This window comes from Trachemys scripta, chromosome 5, assembly GCF_013100865.1.
Source record: "Trachemys scripta elegans isolate TJP31775 chromosome 5, CAS_Tse_1.0, whole genome shotgun sequence".
NCBI lineage: Eukaryota > Metazoa > Chordata > Testudines > Emydidae > Trachemys > Trachemys scripta.
The window spans coordinates 14018715-14030928 of NC_048302.1; the positions used below are offsets into that span (position 1 = coordinate 14018715).

Sequence of the window (12214 nt, forward strand, 5' to 3'; positions counted from 1 at the left end):
ATTCCTGACTTCACTGCAAAGGGGGGCATGGAGCAGCGTTCATGTTGCACTCTCAGTCAGTACTGGCCCGAGTAAGCTAATGATCCAACCATGGGACGAAATTCGGTGATGAATCCTAGTCACGTGCCACCTGAGGCACATTGCACATACGCTAAGGAGATTCTTGCAAACATTTCATCCATTGATATTTCCCCTATGGCCCTACAAACAGATGTGAATCACTCTGCATTCCCTTGTCCTTATCTGGGCAGTAATCTCAACAAGAAATTTACTCTCATATGAATGGGCAAATCTTCCATTGAAGTCAATGGCTCCTGACTTCAATATCAATGAGACTTGCGTGTACTTACATCAAGGCTGAATACAGCCATTTATGCCTTTTAGGTCCATTTTTCAGATTTTCTATATCCTAGTACAGTCAAACCTCGCAATAATGCGCCCTGTGACAACGCGAATTTGGATATAACGTGATCATAAGTTGGCTCCCCTTTAAAGCTGTAATACTGTTCGCGTTTTGCTGGAATACTTTTTTTTACGCTATTTATAAATAAACCGTGTTCTTCCGGTCTTATAGGATAAAGTGACTTGTGGCCATTGCAGGCCCATTGCACTTAGTTCTCAGGTTGTACATGTGTATGGTGTTTGCCTATGAACTTGTTATTAATTTCCTATATTTTAAAAAATATTTTACCGTTATGGATACAGCAGTTCGCAAACGCAAGTCGTTTTCTGCCCAAGAGAAATTGTACGACCTGGATCAACTAAAGAAGGGCAAACAACAAACTCAGCTTGCTAGAGATCTAGGAATTAGCGAGTCCACTCTGCGAGGGTGGAAAAAAGAAGAAGAAACGCTCTGTAGCCTACCCTGCATTCTTGAAGAGGAAACTGGTTTACAGCGTAAAAAGGTCAAGTTTGCTAATGACGAAAGCCTAGATTCAGCCTTGTACCAATGGTTTGTCCAGGCTCGCTCAGAAGGAGTTCCCATTTCTGGCCCTATTCTGAAAGCTCAAGCAGAGAAATTTGATCGCCTTATCAATGGAAATGAATCCAAATTTAAGAAGAGTAACGGCTGGCTGGACAGATTCAAGAGAAGGCACACTATAAGCCAAGTTCTTGTGTCTGGGGAAATCCGCTCAGCTGATAAAGAGGCTGCCGATTCCTAGACAACTGAGCTTAAAAAGTTGCTGGAGGAAGGTTGCTACATGGCCGATCAAGTTTACAACTGCAACGAGACTGGTTTATGCTTTAAAATGTTACCCGATCGCACCCTCGCAACCAGGACTGATAGTCACAAACAAGAAGGCTTTAAGCAGAGGAAGGACCAAGTCACTCCCTTGTTTTGCGTCAACAAGTCTGGAAGCCACAAAGTCAGACCTCTGATGATTGGAAAAGCAAGGTCTCCCGGATGTTTTCATCACGTTAATATGAAGGCCCTTCCCTTTGAATACACCAACAGCAAGAATGCATGGATGAATAGCTCCATATTTGAAGACTGGTTCCATAATACTTTTGTGCCAGTCGTTTGGGCTCATTTGCGAAAACTCAAGCAGGAGGGAAAAGCTCTCCTCCTGCTGGATAATTGCCCTGCCCACTCCCTAGCGGAAAATCTTGTCAGTCGTGACAGCAAGATTAAAGTCTCTTATCTCCTGAAGAACACTACATCAGAAATCCAGCCACTGGACCAAGGCATCATATCGGTATTTAAGCAAAACTATCGTCGTGAAATGATCAAGCGGATGGTAGCGGATAATAACTCCTCCATCGACACATCACTGGTGTCACTCAACTTGAAAGAAGTCTGTCACCTCGGCGGGAAAGCCTGGGATGCTATCTCTGCACATTGCATTGAATGATGCTGGATAAAGGGTCTTGGTCCAGCTTTCCTGTCATCTACACACGATGATGGTAACGACGACCTGTGATGTTCACAATTTGTGTTTTACTGATTCTAAAGCTTTAACATTTGGATTTCAATGTCTACTGTCATTAAATAATTAGTCTGACCTCCCCTCCCCCTACACACACACACACAGTTTCCCACAACTGTGAAAATTTAAATTGACAAAATAAAAATGTTTAAAAATAAACATTGATATTATCTGTCCAAATTATCTAAAAAAAAATCAAACTCTGCCAAGTCTAAAGTAAGACTTTATGCAGACCAGTGGGTCTTGTGTTGGCCCTTTGCAAAGGAGTGAATTTCATCCATACTGTTTTTTTCACAGTAGCCTCACAATGTACCAGATATTTGATATTTTGTATACATTTAAAAACAAACCCCAAACCCCCAAAACAAAACAAAAAAACAGCAACTTTCCTTCTTGCTGCTGAGTGTTGGAGTTAAGGTATTTACTTTATATTAGAAAAGCTCACTTGTCTCTTGGGTTTTTCCTCCCTTCCTTCATCAGTAAACATTTGGATTGGTGTTGGTAACTGTATCTAAAACAGGCTAAATCAGGGTCATCAGCAAGGAACTGAGAAACAGTATTTACTGGGGTGGGGAGATTGTATAGCTGCTTCTTTGTGTAGATGATGGTTCTCAGGGTTCCTACGGACTAGAAAGAAAACAAACATAAAACAGTGAGATAAGAGTAGAAAAGTGAAAATAATGCTTATGATGAGACTGTTCTCTTGAAATTCTCTTGTTCAGACTAACCAAACTATCAAAAGATAGAATAACTGTCATGTATTATAAATGAACTGGCATAATAGCATACAGATATTGCCGCTATGGCCTCTGCACACCAGTTAGTCTATAGTACGAAGGCAAAATCCTACATTTTGAGTATGAGACGAAGTATAATTTAAGGAGCTTTAACAAAGAGAGAGAGAGAGAGAGAGAGAAAAGACAGTTTTAGTAAAGTAAAAACAGATTTCTGAATAGTTAAACATTTTCTTTTAATTTGTTTCCAGTAAGCAGACTGGGAATTTAGTATGAGGAAAAGATTGTACAGGAAGAAAACAGCAGGCAGACATTCATAAGAACTAATATCTACACAAAGAAGACTTCAGAGAAGGACTGCCTCTGGGGATTTTTGTTTTATTTTCCTTTAAGAGCGTTACAAACATTTGTGGGGGAAGGTTTATTTGATTTTGTTGGGACTGAGTTTAAGCCATTTTATGAACCATATGAGGGAAAGAATTTACATTTGGGAGAGAGATGCTTAGAAAACAGAAAGAAACAAAACTGAAGAGGTTTGGAGTGTTAAACAGTATAGAGAGGAGAGGATGATGTCAGCATGTTCCTAACTCCACACCTGATATCAGCATATGGAAAACATCTGACATTATAGCAACTTTCAAATGTTCTTGCATGATGATAAAACAATAATAATACCTAGCTCCAATATACTGCTCTTTATCAGTAGATCTCAAAGCACTTTACAAAAAATGTCAATGACACTTTACATGGTATAATCCATATTCACTATTAAGAAATCTTGAATCTAAAATCACAGCCTCTGCTGTGTACACTTAAAAAATTGGGGATTTGTATTTGTGGAACCAGCTATAGTACAGGTTTCCACATCTACTCATTAACTAAATAAGAGCATTAAGTGCAGTAATTTACATTCCAGTTGTCTGCAATTATACGTTCTTGTTAAAAAAGTTTCATTTTCTGCAATCCTTGGTATTGCCGAACCTAGCCTTTAAAGAACCATGAATCAAAATCTCATAATTTTTGGAGCATGTTATAAATCATGAGATTTTAAAAATAGTCAAATTTGGCCTTTTGTTTGCTTTAAAGTTTTTAACCCTCCAGGGTACACATTTTTGGTGATTACTCCATAACTTTAAAGGCTAGAAACTTTTTTTTTTAAATGAAAGCTTGTATTTTCCCATCATCACATGATTCCAGGAGCTGGAGTTTTAAGAAAAGACAAATATTGCAAGGCTCAAGATAAAATTGTGAGCATTGGCAATGCTGCTTTGGTCCACTCTTCTGCTCCATTCCCCTCACCCACTTCCTTTACAACTGGTCTCTCTCTACCCTATAGTTCAGCCTCCCTATTATCTTGCCTCTTCCAGTTACTGGGTAATTCTTCAGCCCACCCACTCTTCTACGTCACTCGTCATCCCCACCTGTGTGTTGTGCCTCATTTTGCTCCATCCCCTGCTCTCCCTTACCCTCCCCTTCCTTGCACTGGCTCTGTCCAATCCTCCTCTTTAGGTCACCTGCCAGTGGGAAATTGAGAAATCTAAGTAGACTCAGCATGTCTCTCTGCTATTCATCGGAAAATTGAGAGGGAAGAAAGACTATCTGAAGGATGTCAAGTTTCTGGTATATCAAAAGATTCTTTAAGGAACTGGCAACTAACACTGCTATCCTAGGTATCTCAGCATCAGGTGTTATATGCTACTGTCAGAATCGGACTATAGAGCTCAAAAATGTGGATGTATTTGTGCATTAAAGGAACTGACAGTGGCTCCCACACCAAATATTTTACTAGTATGATACCAACCTCTGAAAAAGGCAACTTGCATGTCATCTGCATTTGTATTATGGGAATCTCCAGAGAAAGATATGCCTGCAGCCATATCACTTTGTGTAAGGATCCTGTCATCTCCCTCAGCATAAGCAGTCAGGCTGGGTCAGTACTTGGATCAAAGAGCTCCATGGAACACCTAGATGCTGCAGAAAGTGATGTTGGGGATCCAGCGTACATAAGAGAATGGCTATATGGGGTCAGATCAATGGTCCATCTAGCCATGTCCTGTCCCCCGCAGTGGCCAGTACCAGAGCTTCAGGGAGTGTGCACAGAACAGGGCAATTTTGGAGTGATCCACCTGTCTTCCAACTCTAGCTTCTGGCAGTCAGAGGTTTAGGATTGCCCTGAGCATGGGGTTGCATGCCTGACCATCTTGGCTAATAGCCATTTATGGGCCTATCTGCCATGAACATATCTAGTTCTTTTATGAACCCAGTTATACTTTTGGCCTTTACAACATCACCTGGCAGTGAGTTCCACAGGTTAAATAGTGTATTGTGTGAAAAAGTACTTCCTCGTGTTAGTTTTAAACCAGTTGCCTATTAATTTAATCGGGTGACCCCTAGGTTTTTGTATTGTGCGAAAGGGTCAATAACACTTTCTTGCTCACACCACTCACGATTTTATAGACCTCTAACTGTGATTACACTTTTTTCTGAGTCAGCTAGTTCTTCTAGTCTATGCAGGCAATTAAACCACCTTCATCACTGTAGTAGATGGGCTTCCCCTCATCTTGGCTAAGTTTTTTCTCTCCTTCACTGCAGGTTGAAAGTTTCACAACCCTTTTTTCCTTTCCTGCAAACAATTATGGAAAACGATGCCAATTTTTGACCAGCTCCACCCAGGAGCCAAAAAATGATGGCTTGCAATGTCCCGTTCACAGGCGCTTGGATGTGCCAGCAGCTGGGATTGAAAGAAGGAGAGGGCCGTTGCCGCCAAGAATAACCGTATTCCTGCAGGTCCTGTCCTAGGCTTTGGCTGGGGGCAGTGCTTAATTTGTGCCAGGGCTTGATCCCTGGCACCTCTAGGCTTGGCAGTTTATAGCCTAGCTGGCACCTCTGGCACTGCTGCACCAGTTATGAATGTTAAACAAAAATAATGGCCGAGCCCCACTTTCATTACAAATTAAGCATTGGCTGGGGAAAGGCAGCTCTCCCCTTTGCCTAGGGGCAGGGCTGGGCTGCAGGGCCATCCTCGCGCGCGCCAGCCTCCCTTGGGGCTCGAACCCCCGCTCCTCCAGCGTTCGAAACGGTCGTTCCTCACTAACGGCAGGCGGGGTCCAGCACCAACCTTTTAAACAACGGCCAAGGCTCTCAAAGGGCGGCGCGAGCCTTCTCCTCCCCCTCCCTCCCCCCACGTGCTGGCCAGGCCTGGCGACCTCACTTCCGGCCGCGGGGCGGGGAGTGGGACGAGCCGGAGGAGTGCGCATGCGCCCCTCCCCGCACACAGCCCAGCGCAGGCGAGGCGAGGCGCCTGGTTCCTTGCAGATCGCTGGGTGCTCGGCTCGGCGCTGACGTGCTGCTGCGTGTGAACTGGGCGCAAAATCCGCGCAGCGCAGCGTCGCTCCTGGCCCTGCGGCAGCAAAGGGGGCGCAGCGGGGCCCGGCGCTTCCCACCCCCCGGCTGCGGTGCGGCTGCCTTGCGGGGCGGGGGCAGCCGCGGCAGGAGGAGCCCAGCGCGGGCAGCTCCCCGCGGGCGGAATGTGAGGCTCGCAGCCCGGCTCCTGGCAGCGGCGAGCGGTTCCCCGAGCAGCGCCCCCCCCCACCCCCCCGCGCCGCCCCCGGGCACTGCTCGCGCTTCTCCGGCTCCATCCCCAGCCCGCCGCTCGCCATGAAGAAGTTCTCTCGCATGCCCAAGGCCGAGGGGAGCGGCGGCGGCGGGACGACGTGCGCTGGCTCCGGCGGCGCGGGCGGAGCGGCAGCCGCGGGCCGGGTGTTCGTGGTGGGACGGTACCAGGTCACCCTGGAGGATCTGCTGGCGGAAGGTAACGGGGGCAGGCCCCGGGCGCTGGGGTGGGCAATGCCAGGGTAAAGCTCCCTCCCTCTCGGTGGACATGCCCGGGGGGATCGGTGGGGCAGGACGGCTCAGCCCCCATCGCGCTCCCTTCCCAGGGCCACAAGTGCCAGCCCATGCCCCCGCGGGAGGGAAGCAGGAGCCCTGCAGAGCCAATGAAGGGGGCTCCCGCAGGGGGCTAAGAAGTTGGGGACAGAAGGACAGAAATCTCCCTTTGCGCCCCACGCTGGGCGAAGTCTGAGACCTTTGGACCCCTTTTTTCCTCCCCCCGGCCCTGGCTCTCGTTCCCAGACTCTAATAGCTGCTTACACATTATAAGCCGGTTAGTGATTTTTTTTTTTAAACGATTGGCTGGTGCATTGGCCTCATTATGGGGTTACATAGTTTCCTGGCATATTGTCACCAGTAAACCAGTATGAAATCGCCTAGCGAGTGGCATGCGGTTGTGGGATCTGATATTCATTGGGTCAAATCAAATGGTGTTTCAGAGCATGTGTGTAGTGTACAGTAACCAATGCCAGAGACTTGGCTTGTATAAGATGTTTGTCCTATTTGCTAAGTAATTCTAAGTGAAGCTGATATTAAGGCCCAACGTCTGGAATTCAACAGACTTGTACTTGGATCAGCAATAAATGTGTGGTGTTTGCAGCTTTATATGCAGTAGGACTCCTGTCTTTCCCCTTGCAACAATATTTGATTAATTATTCCATCATTATTAGCATGCTGCTTGTATTGTTAAACCTGCAATTGGCATTGCAGTGAAGTTATCTTAGACAACAAAAGCTCTCAATAGGCAATATTTTGTCATTTGTGCTATGCATTTTAGTAAACTAAATAACATAGGTAATCTTGACTGGTATCAGATTTGGGTTCTTATTGTGGGAATAACCAGTGTAGTACTTACTTTTAGCTAAATATTTATGTACACTCTACACTATGAAGAATACTGCATAATTCTCTTCTCAGATGGTTGGACATAAAGCTAGTTTTGTATTTGCAATACACCTATGCTGTGTGGTATTCTTGCAAAATTTGAAAACAGTAAAGTGAATAAAATCATGTTAAAGTTTATTGTTGCAAAGTAACCATGAAAATTTGCCAGCATATGCACATAAGTCTATAACTCTCAACCCAAGTGTTGTGTGCAATTGTGTAGATTTGCATGTTCTCATTACCATTTGCATATATTTATTACAATTGCTATTAATGCCAAACAACATTTATAGGCTCTAAATTGATTTCCTTATTTCAAAGTGAGAGAACTGGTAAACAGCTGAAGCATTGCAGATACTGATAGTAGATCTGAGTACTCTGTTTAGCTCATGATATTGAAAAATATGATTGCAATGGGAGTATGTTGTTGTTGAATTTTCATTTTTTCAAAAGTATGTGGAATTCTGGGAATCCTCTTTAGAACCTTGAATGGTCTATTGAAAAATATGAATTCTAAGCAGGAAGAACTTGCTTACCCTGACTTTTAGTGCCCTCTGAAAGGGACACTGTCATCTTGAGATCTTTTTGATTTAAAAATATGAAATGAATAGTTTGTTACTGCATCTTTCTTTAGCTCTTGTGCAAAAATTTTGCAATAATTTCCTATTATTAATATTTGAATTGAAACCCTTTAAAATACCCACACAAAGGAATACTGACAAGACATCAAGTGCTGCAAAGTGCAAAAAGTAGAGTGGAATTTCTATCTTTATCTATTGTAATGGATTTAATTAATATCTTTATCTATTGTAATAGATTAAAAATACTTCTGTGTGAAAGGATTTTTAAGTTGATAGCATCCCTTTAGCTAAAATTGAATTAGTGTTCAATATTGAGAAGATGGGTAGTTTTGCTTTTGCATTTTGGAAATGAGTTGAGTACTCCTGCATTAGTTTTAGGCCACCAATTCCACAACTAGCAATGCAGGTGGACCCTTTTATGGAGCCTTATTGAAGTCAATGGAACTCAGTACAGGGATCTGCCTCTGCAAGGCTTGTTGCAGGATACAGTCTTGGAATAGTGTAGGGATATGTTTCTCTAATAGTTGAGGAGGTGACTTAAAATAGGCCCATGGTAGAAAACAGGGAAATTGTATAGTGCTTTGCTCAGGCTTAAATGTTTAAGAGAACTCCTGGTAATCTCATTTGTAAATTATCAGTTAAGAAAAATATAAACTCTTATTTAAAGTGGATGATGTTAGGATACTACATCAGCCTAAGGGTTGCAGAAAAGTAGTACGCGTGTAGCCTGTCGCTTTTGTTGGCTTCTGTGTTATCAAGTAACTTTGCATTAGCCATAAAATATGTCTGTAACTTCATCCTCTTGTGTGTATCTGCTTTTGTTCTATGATTACAGTATATTAGAAAGCATTCAAGTCAAACTTACAGTCCAAGTTAGTAGATAATGTTCAACGTTGGTACTCAGCACTGATAGTTAATGGCATTCTGAAGAGATCTGCATTTGTAATCCTTCCCCCGAAGCCAAAAGAAATGAAAGTGAAAATATGGAATTAAAAATTAGCAGGGCTAAAAAAAAAAAAAATCTACTTGTGCAAGGGCCTGTAGGAACCTTTCATCGTGTTATGTACTACTGCAAACTCTAGGGTTCCGTTTATCCTCTTTCCTGTAAAAAGCAAATGTCTAGTCCTTATAGTTGTGAAGAAAATGTTCCTAATATGGCGCAGGGTTATCTTGCCTTTCTGAATGCAGGCATACCATCTCAGCCACTCTTGTCAGTTTTCACAGTAATTTACGTGCTGATGAAACTGATCAGAATGAGGCCAATTTAAATTCAGTGCTTCTTGGGATGAGCATTGGAAATGGTCAAGCACTGGAGCTGTAAATGGAGAGGATTAAAAGGAGATTTAGAGAGAGCTAAAGTTGTAGGAGATGACTGTAACAGGAGCCATGGAGACTGTAGTATGAGACTTGGGGGAACAGGAAGAAAAGGCTGGCTGAGAGGAGCAGCAGGCAGAAGAGGTTTGGGGTGGAGGGTGACCAAACAGTAAATGCGAAAAATCGGGACAGGGGTGGGAGGGGGTAATAGGAGCCTATATAAGAAAAAGACCCAAAAATCGGGACTGTCCCTATCAAATCGGGACATCTGGTCACCCTAAGGGTACCACACTGATCAGACCTGTACTAGCTGGAGGCTATGAAAGATGGTGCCCCAGAGGGGGCTCCAGGATAGCATCCTAGTGGGACTCCCAATGCCTTCACCTTTAGCAGTAGCTGGAAGTGTGGAGCCTAGCTTAGCTGAGCATTATTTATTTGACAGTAGCAACCTACTAGACCCCAGTCCTGTTTGTAGTCTCATTGTGTTAGAAGAGCTGGTATCTGTTTGTTCGATTTATTTGGCAAATATTTTTTTAATTCAGATAGGTCTACAGCTGGTCAAACACTATTCAGCAAACATTATTATTTTTGTTAAATACTCTAGTCAGGATTAGGGGCACCATTGTGTTTGGTCCTGTATAAACCCATAGGAAGATATATAGTCTATGCCTCAAAGAGCTTTTAGTCTAGGGCAACTGGAAGCTTTTAGTCTAGGGCCAAGGAGACTGCTGCCAGTCTTTCAGTGACTTAAGTGGTTAGACTTTATAGCATTGCAAGTTTGTTTGGAATGGGATGGGTACCGAAAGGGAGAACAGAATCCATCTGCTGGAACTCAATGATTCATGAGATCTGAAAGCACTGTTCTTCTGAGGGATGTTCTGGTCATGACACTTTGTGTTTGGTATAGTTTTCATAAATAAAGTAGCAAGAACATGATCAGTCTTACCCGTCAGAGAGAGAGAGAAATTTCTGTCCTGGGTGGAGCAAAATTTCTTATTTCTGTGCGCACTGCCTATTCGGTGGAGATGGAATTCTGAAACGTACATGGTAAATATTGGATTAAGCAGAGTGGGACATTCACCCAGTAATATCTTCACTCGTAAATCAGCATGGTGGGCTGTTGCTGTTTCCAGATACAAAGAAACCAATAAAGTTCTCTGCGGTTTCTCCATGTGTCTGGACCCAAGATATAAGGTGGTGTGAATGACTTCTCATAGTGCTAGGCAATGTTTCTGATTTATGCTTTCCCATCTTTCTTGCCGCTCCCCAGGACCATATAAAGCAGTGGTTCTCAAACTTTTGTACCGGCGACCCTTTCACACAGCAAGCTCTGAGCGCGACCCTCTCTTATAAATTAAAAAAACATTTTTATATATTTAACACCATTATAAATGTTGAATGCAAAGCAGGGTTTGAGGTGGAGGCTGGCTTGTGACCCCCCCCCCATGTAATAACCTCGTGACCCCCAGTTTGAGAACCCCTGATATAAAGGGTAGTTAAGAATGGCAGTGATACTGTTCCCACCCCCACCCTGGCTGAAGAGGCTATGGCTGTCGGAACTGATTAACCTGGCATGGACCTTCCAATGCACCTCCCCCCCCCCCCTCCTCCCCCCCCCCCCCCCCGACAGTGGACATCTGCTATTGCAAAAAACAATTCTCTAGGACCAGACAGTACAAAATGGGTAACTTTAAATGATCATTTCTCTCATGAATGCTAAAAAGAAGTCATCAAATAACTTATTCTACTGAGTGGTGCAAAGTTGATTAGTTTAATTACTGTGTTAAAGAATGAAACATACCTTTGAGTTCTTCCAGAAGGACTTTAAAGTGGTTGTATAAGAGAGTCCAAGCAAAAAGGTCAAGTCGCTGTAGTATAATGTTATAGTGTTCAAGAAAGAGAAGTTTTACACGACCAGAGGAAACATTTAACGTTCATGTTTAACAACCCTTTTTTCAGCCTCCAAAATCATGGAGCACTGCCTTAAAACCTCAGTCTGCTTCTTATAGCAGTACCCGGCTCAAACTGCTGCAGAAGGTATCATTATACTTTCCACTAAAATATCTTTCCTCATAATTAATAACTGCACTCAAACAAATTTTTGGAGATGTGAGTTTCCTGTGATGAGACCCAGTATTTTAAAAATTAAACAAGTAGTCCTTACAATGGTCATAACATTCTTTACCCAACTAAATTCCAGAAATATTCTTTGGTAAGCATTAAAGTCTAATCCTTAAGGGCATTGACAGTCTTACTGATAAGAGTCTAAGCCTGAATTGAGATCTTTTGGGCAGTCACTTAGCTTCAATTATGTAAATTCATCATATTCTACATACTGGTCATCCAATCTTTAGCCAGTGCCTTTTTTCAAATCTTCCCTGTGCCTTAGTCCCCGGAGAAAGATGGAAGAGGATTATGGTGGTGCAACAGCTCTGCTAGAGTTAAGGATGAGTCACCAACTGTTTAAAAGACTATAAGTGCTCTAAAACTCAGACGCTGACTTGTAACTTGAAATCTTCTGTGCCTCATGGGGGTGCAGGGTAGAGTTAGTGGTGCAAGTTCATTAATTCTTTATTAACAGTTAAGGTTACCTAGTGGTGATTCATCTACACTCAAATCTTTGAAAGCCAGGAAGTGAAGTTAAGGTGCACTGGACAATCATAACTCTGAATTAACCAAAGTTTGGGGTAGGTAATATATAATGTAGCTGGTTCTGGATGACCTTATTTAAAAGATGGTCTTGGTTCTCATTCTGGAGGCATGCTGCTGTGAAAATCCTATTATAATTGATCTGTGGACCATAGCACAGTGAATAATAGGAAAAGCTACCAGTGCTTTCCTGAATTTTTTTCCTTTCTTTGAGTAATAAACTATGGCCCACGAT

The 12214-nt window shown here is 43.0% G+C and overlaps 2 protein-coding genes across 4 annotated transcripts in view; both read left to right on the forward strand.

Annotated features, from left to right (window-relative positions):
* Positions 1 to 640: 640 nt before the first annotated feature.
* LOC117877830 (tigger transposable element derived 5-like) lies at positions 641 to 1163 on the forward strand. The gene has a single exon (XM_034771366.1). It carries the CDS (start codon positions 696 to 698, stop codon positions 1161 to 1163), a length of 468 nt encoding a protein of 155 aa, XP_034627257.1. The 5' UTR covers positions 641 to 695.
* A 5148-nt stretch (positions 1164 to 6311) lies between these two features.
* The window catches only part of BMP2K (BMP2 inducible kinase), a 113418-nt gene continuing 107515 nt past the window's right edge, over positions 6312 to 12214 (forward strand). For all 3 annotated transcript variants that reach the window (XR_004645951.1, XM_034772458.1, XM_034772459.1), the window contains exon 1: positions 6312 to 6473. Coding sequence is in view for 2 of the 3 variants with exons in the window: in XM_034772458.1 (XP_034628349.1) it covers positions 6320 to 6473 (154 nt within the window). In the remaining variant the exon portion in view is untranslated. The remainder of the gene's footprint in view (positions 6474 to 12214) is intronic.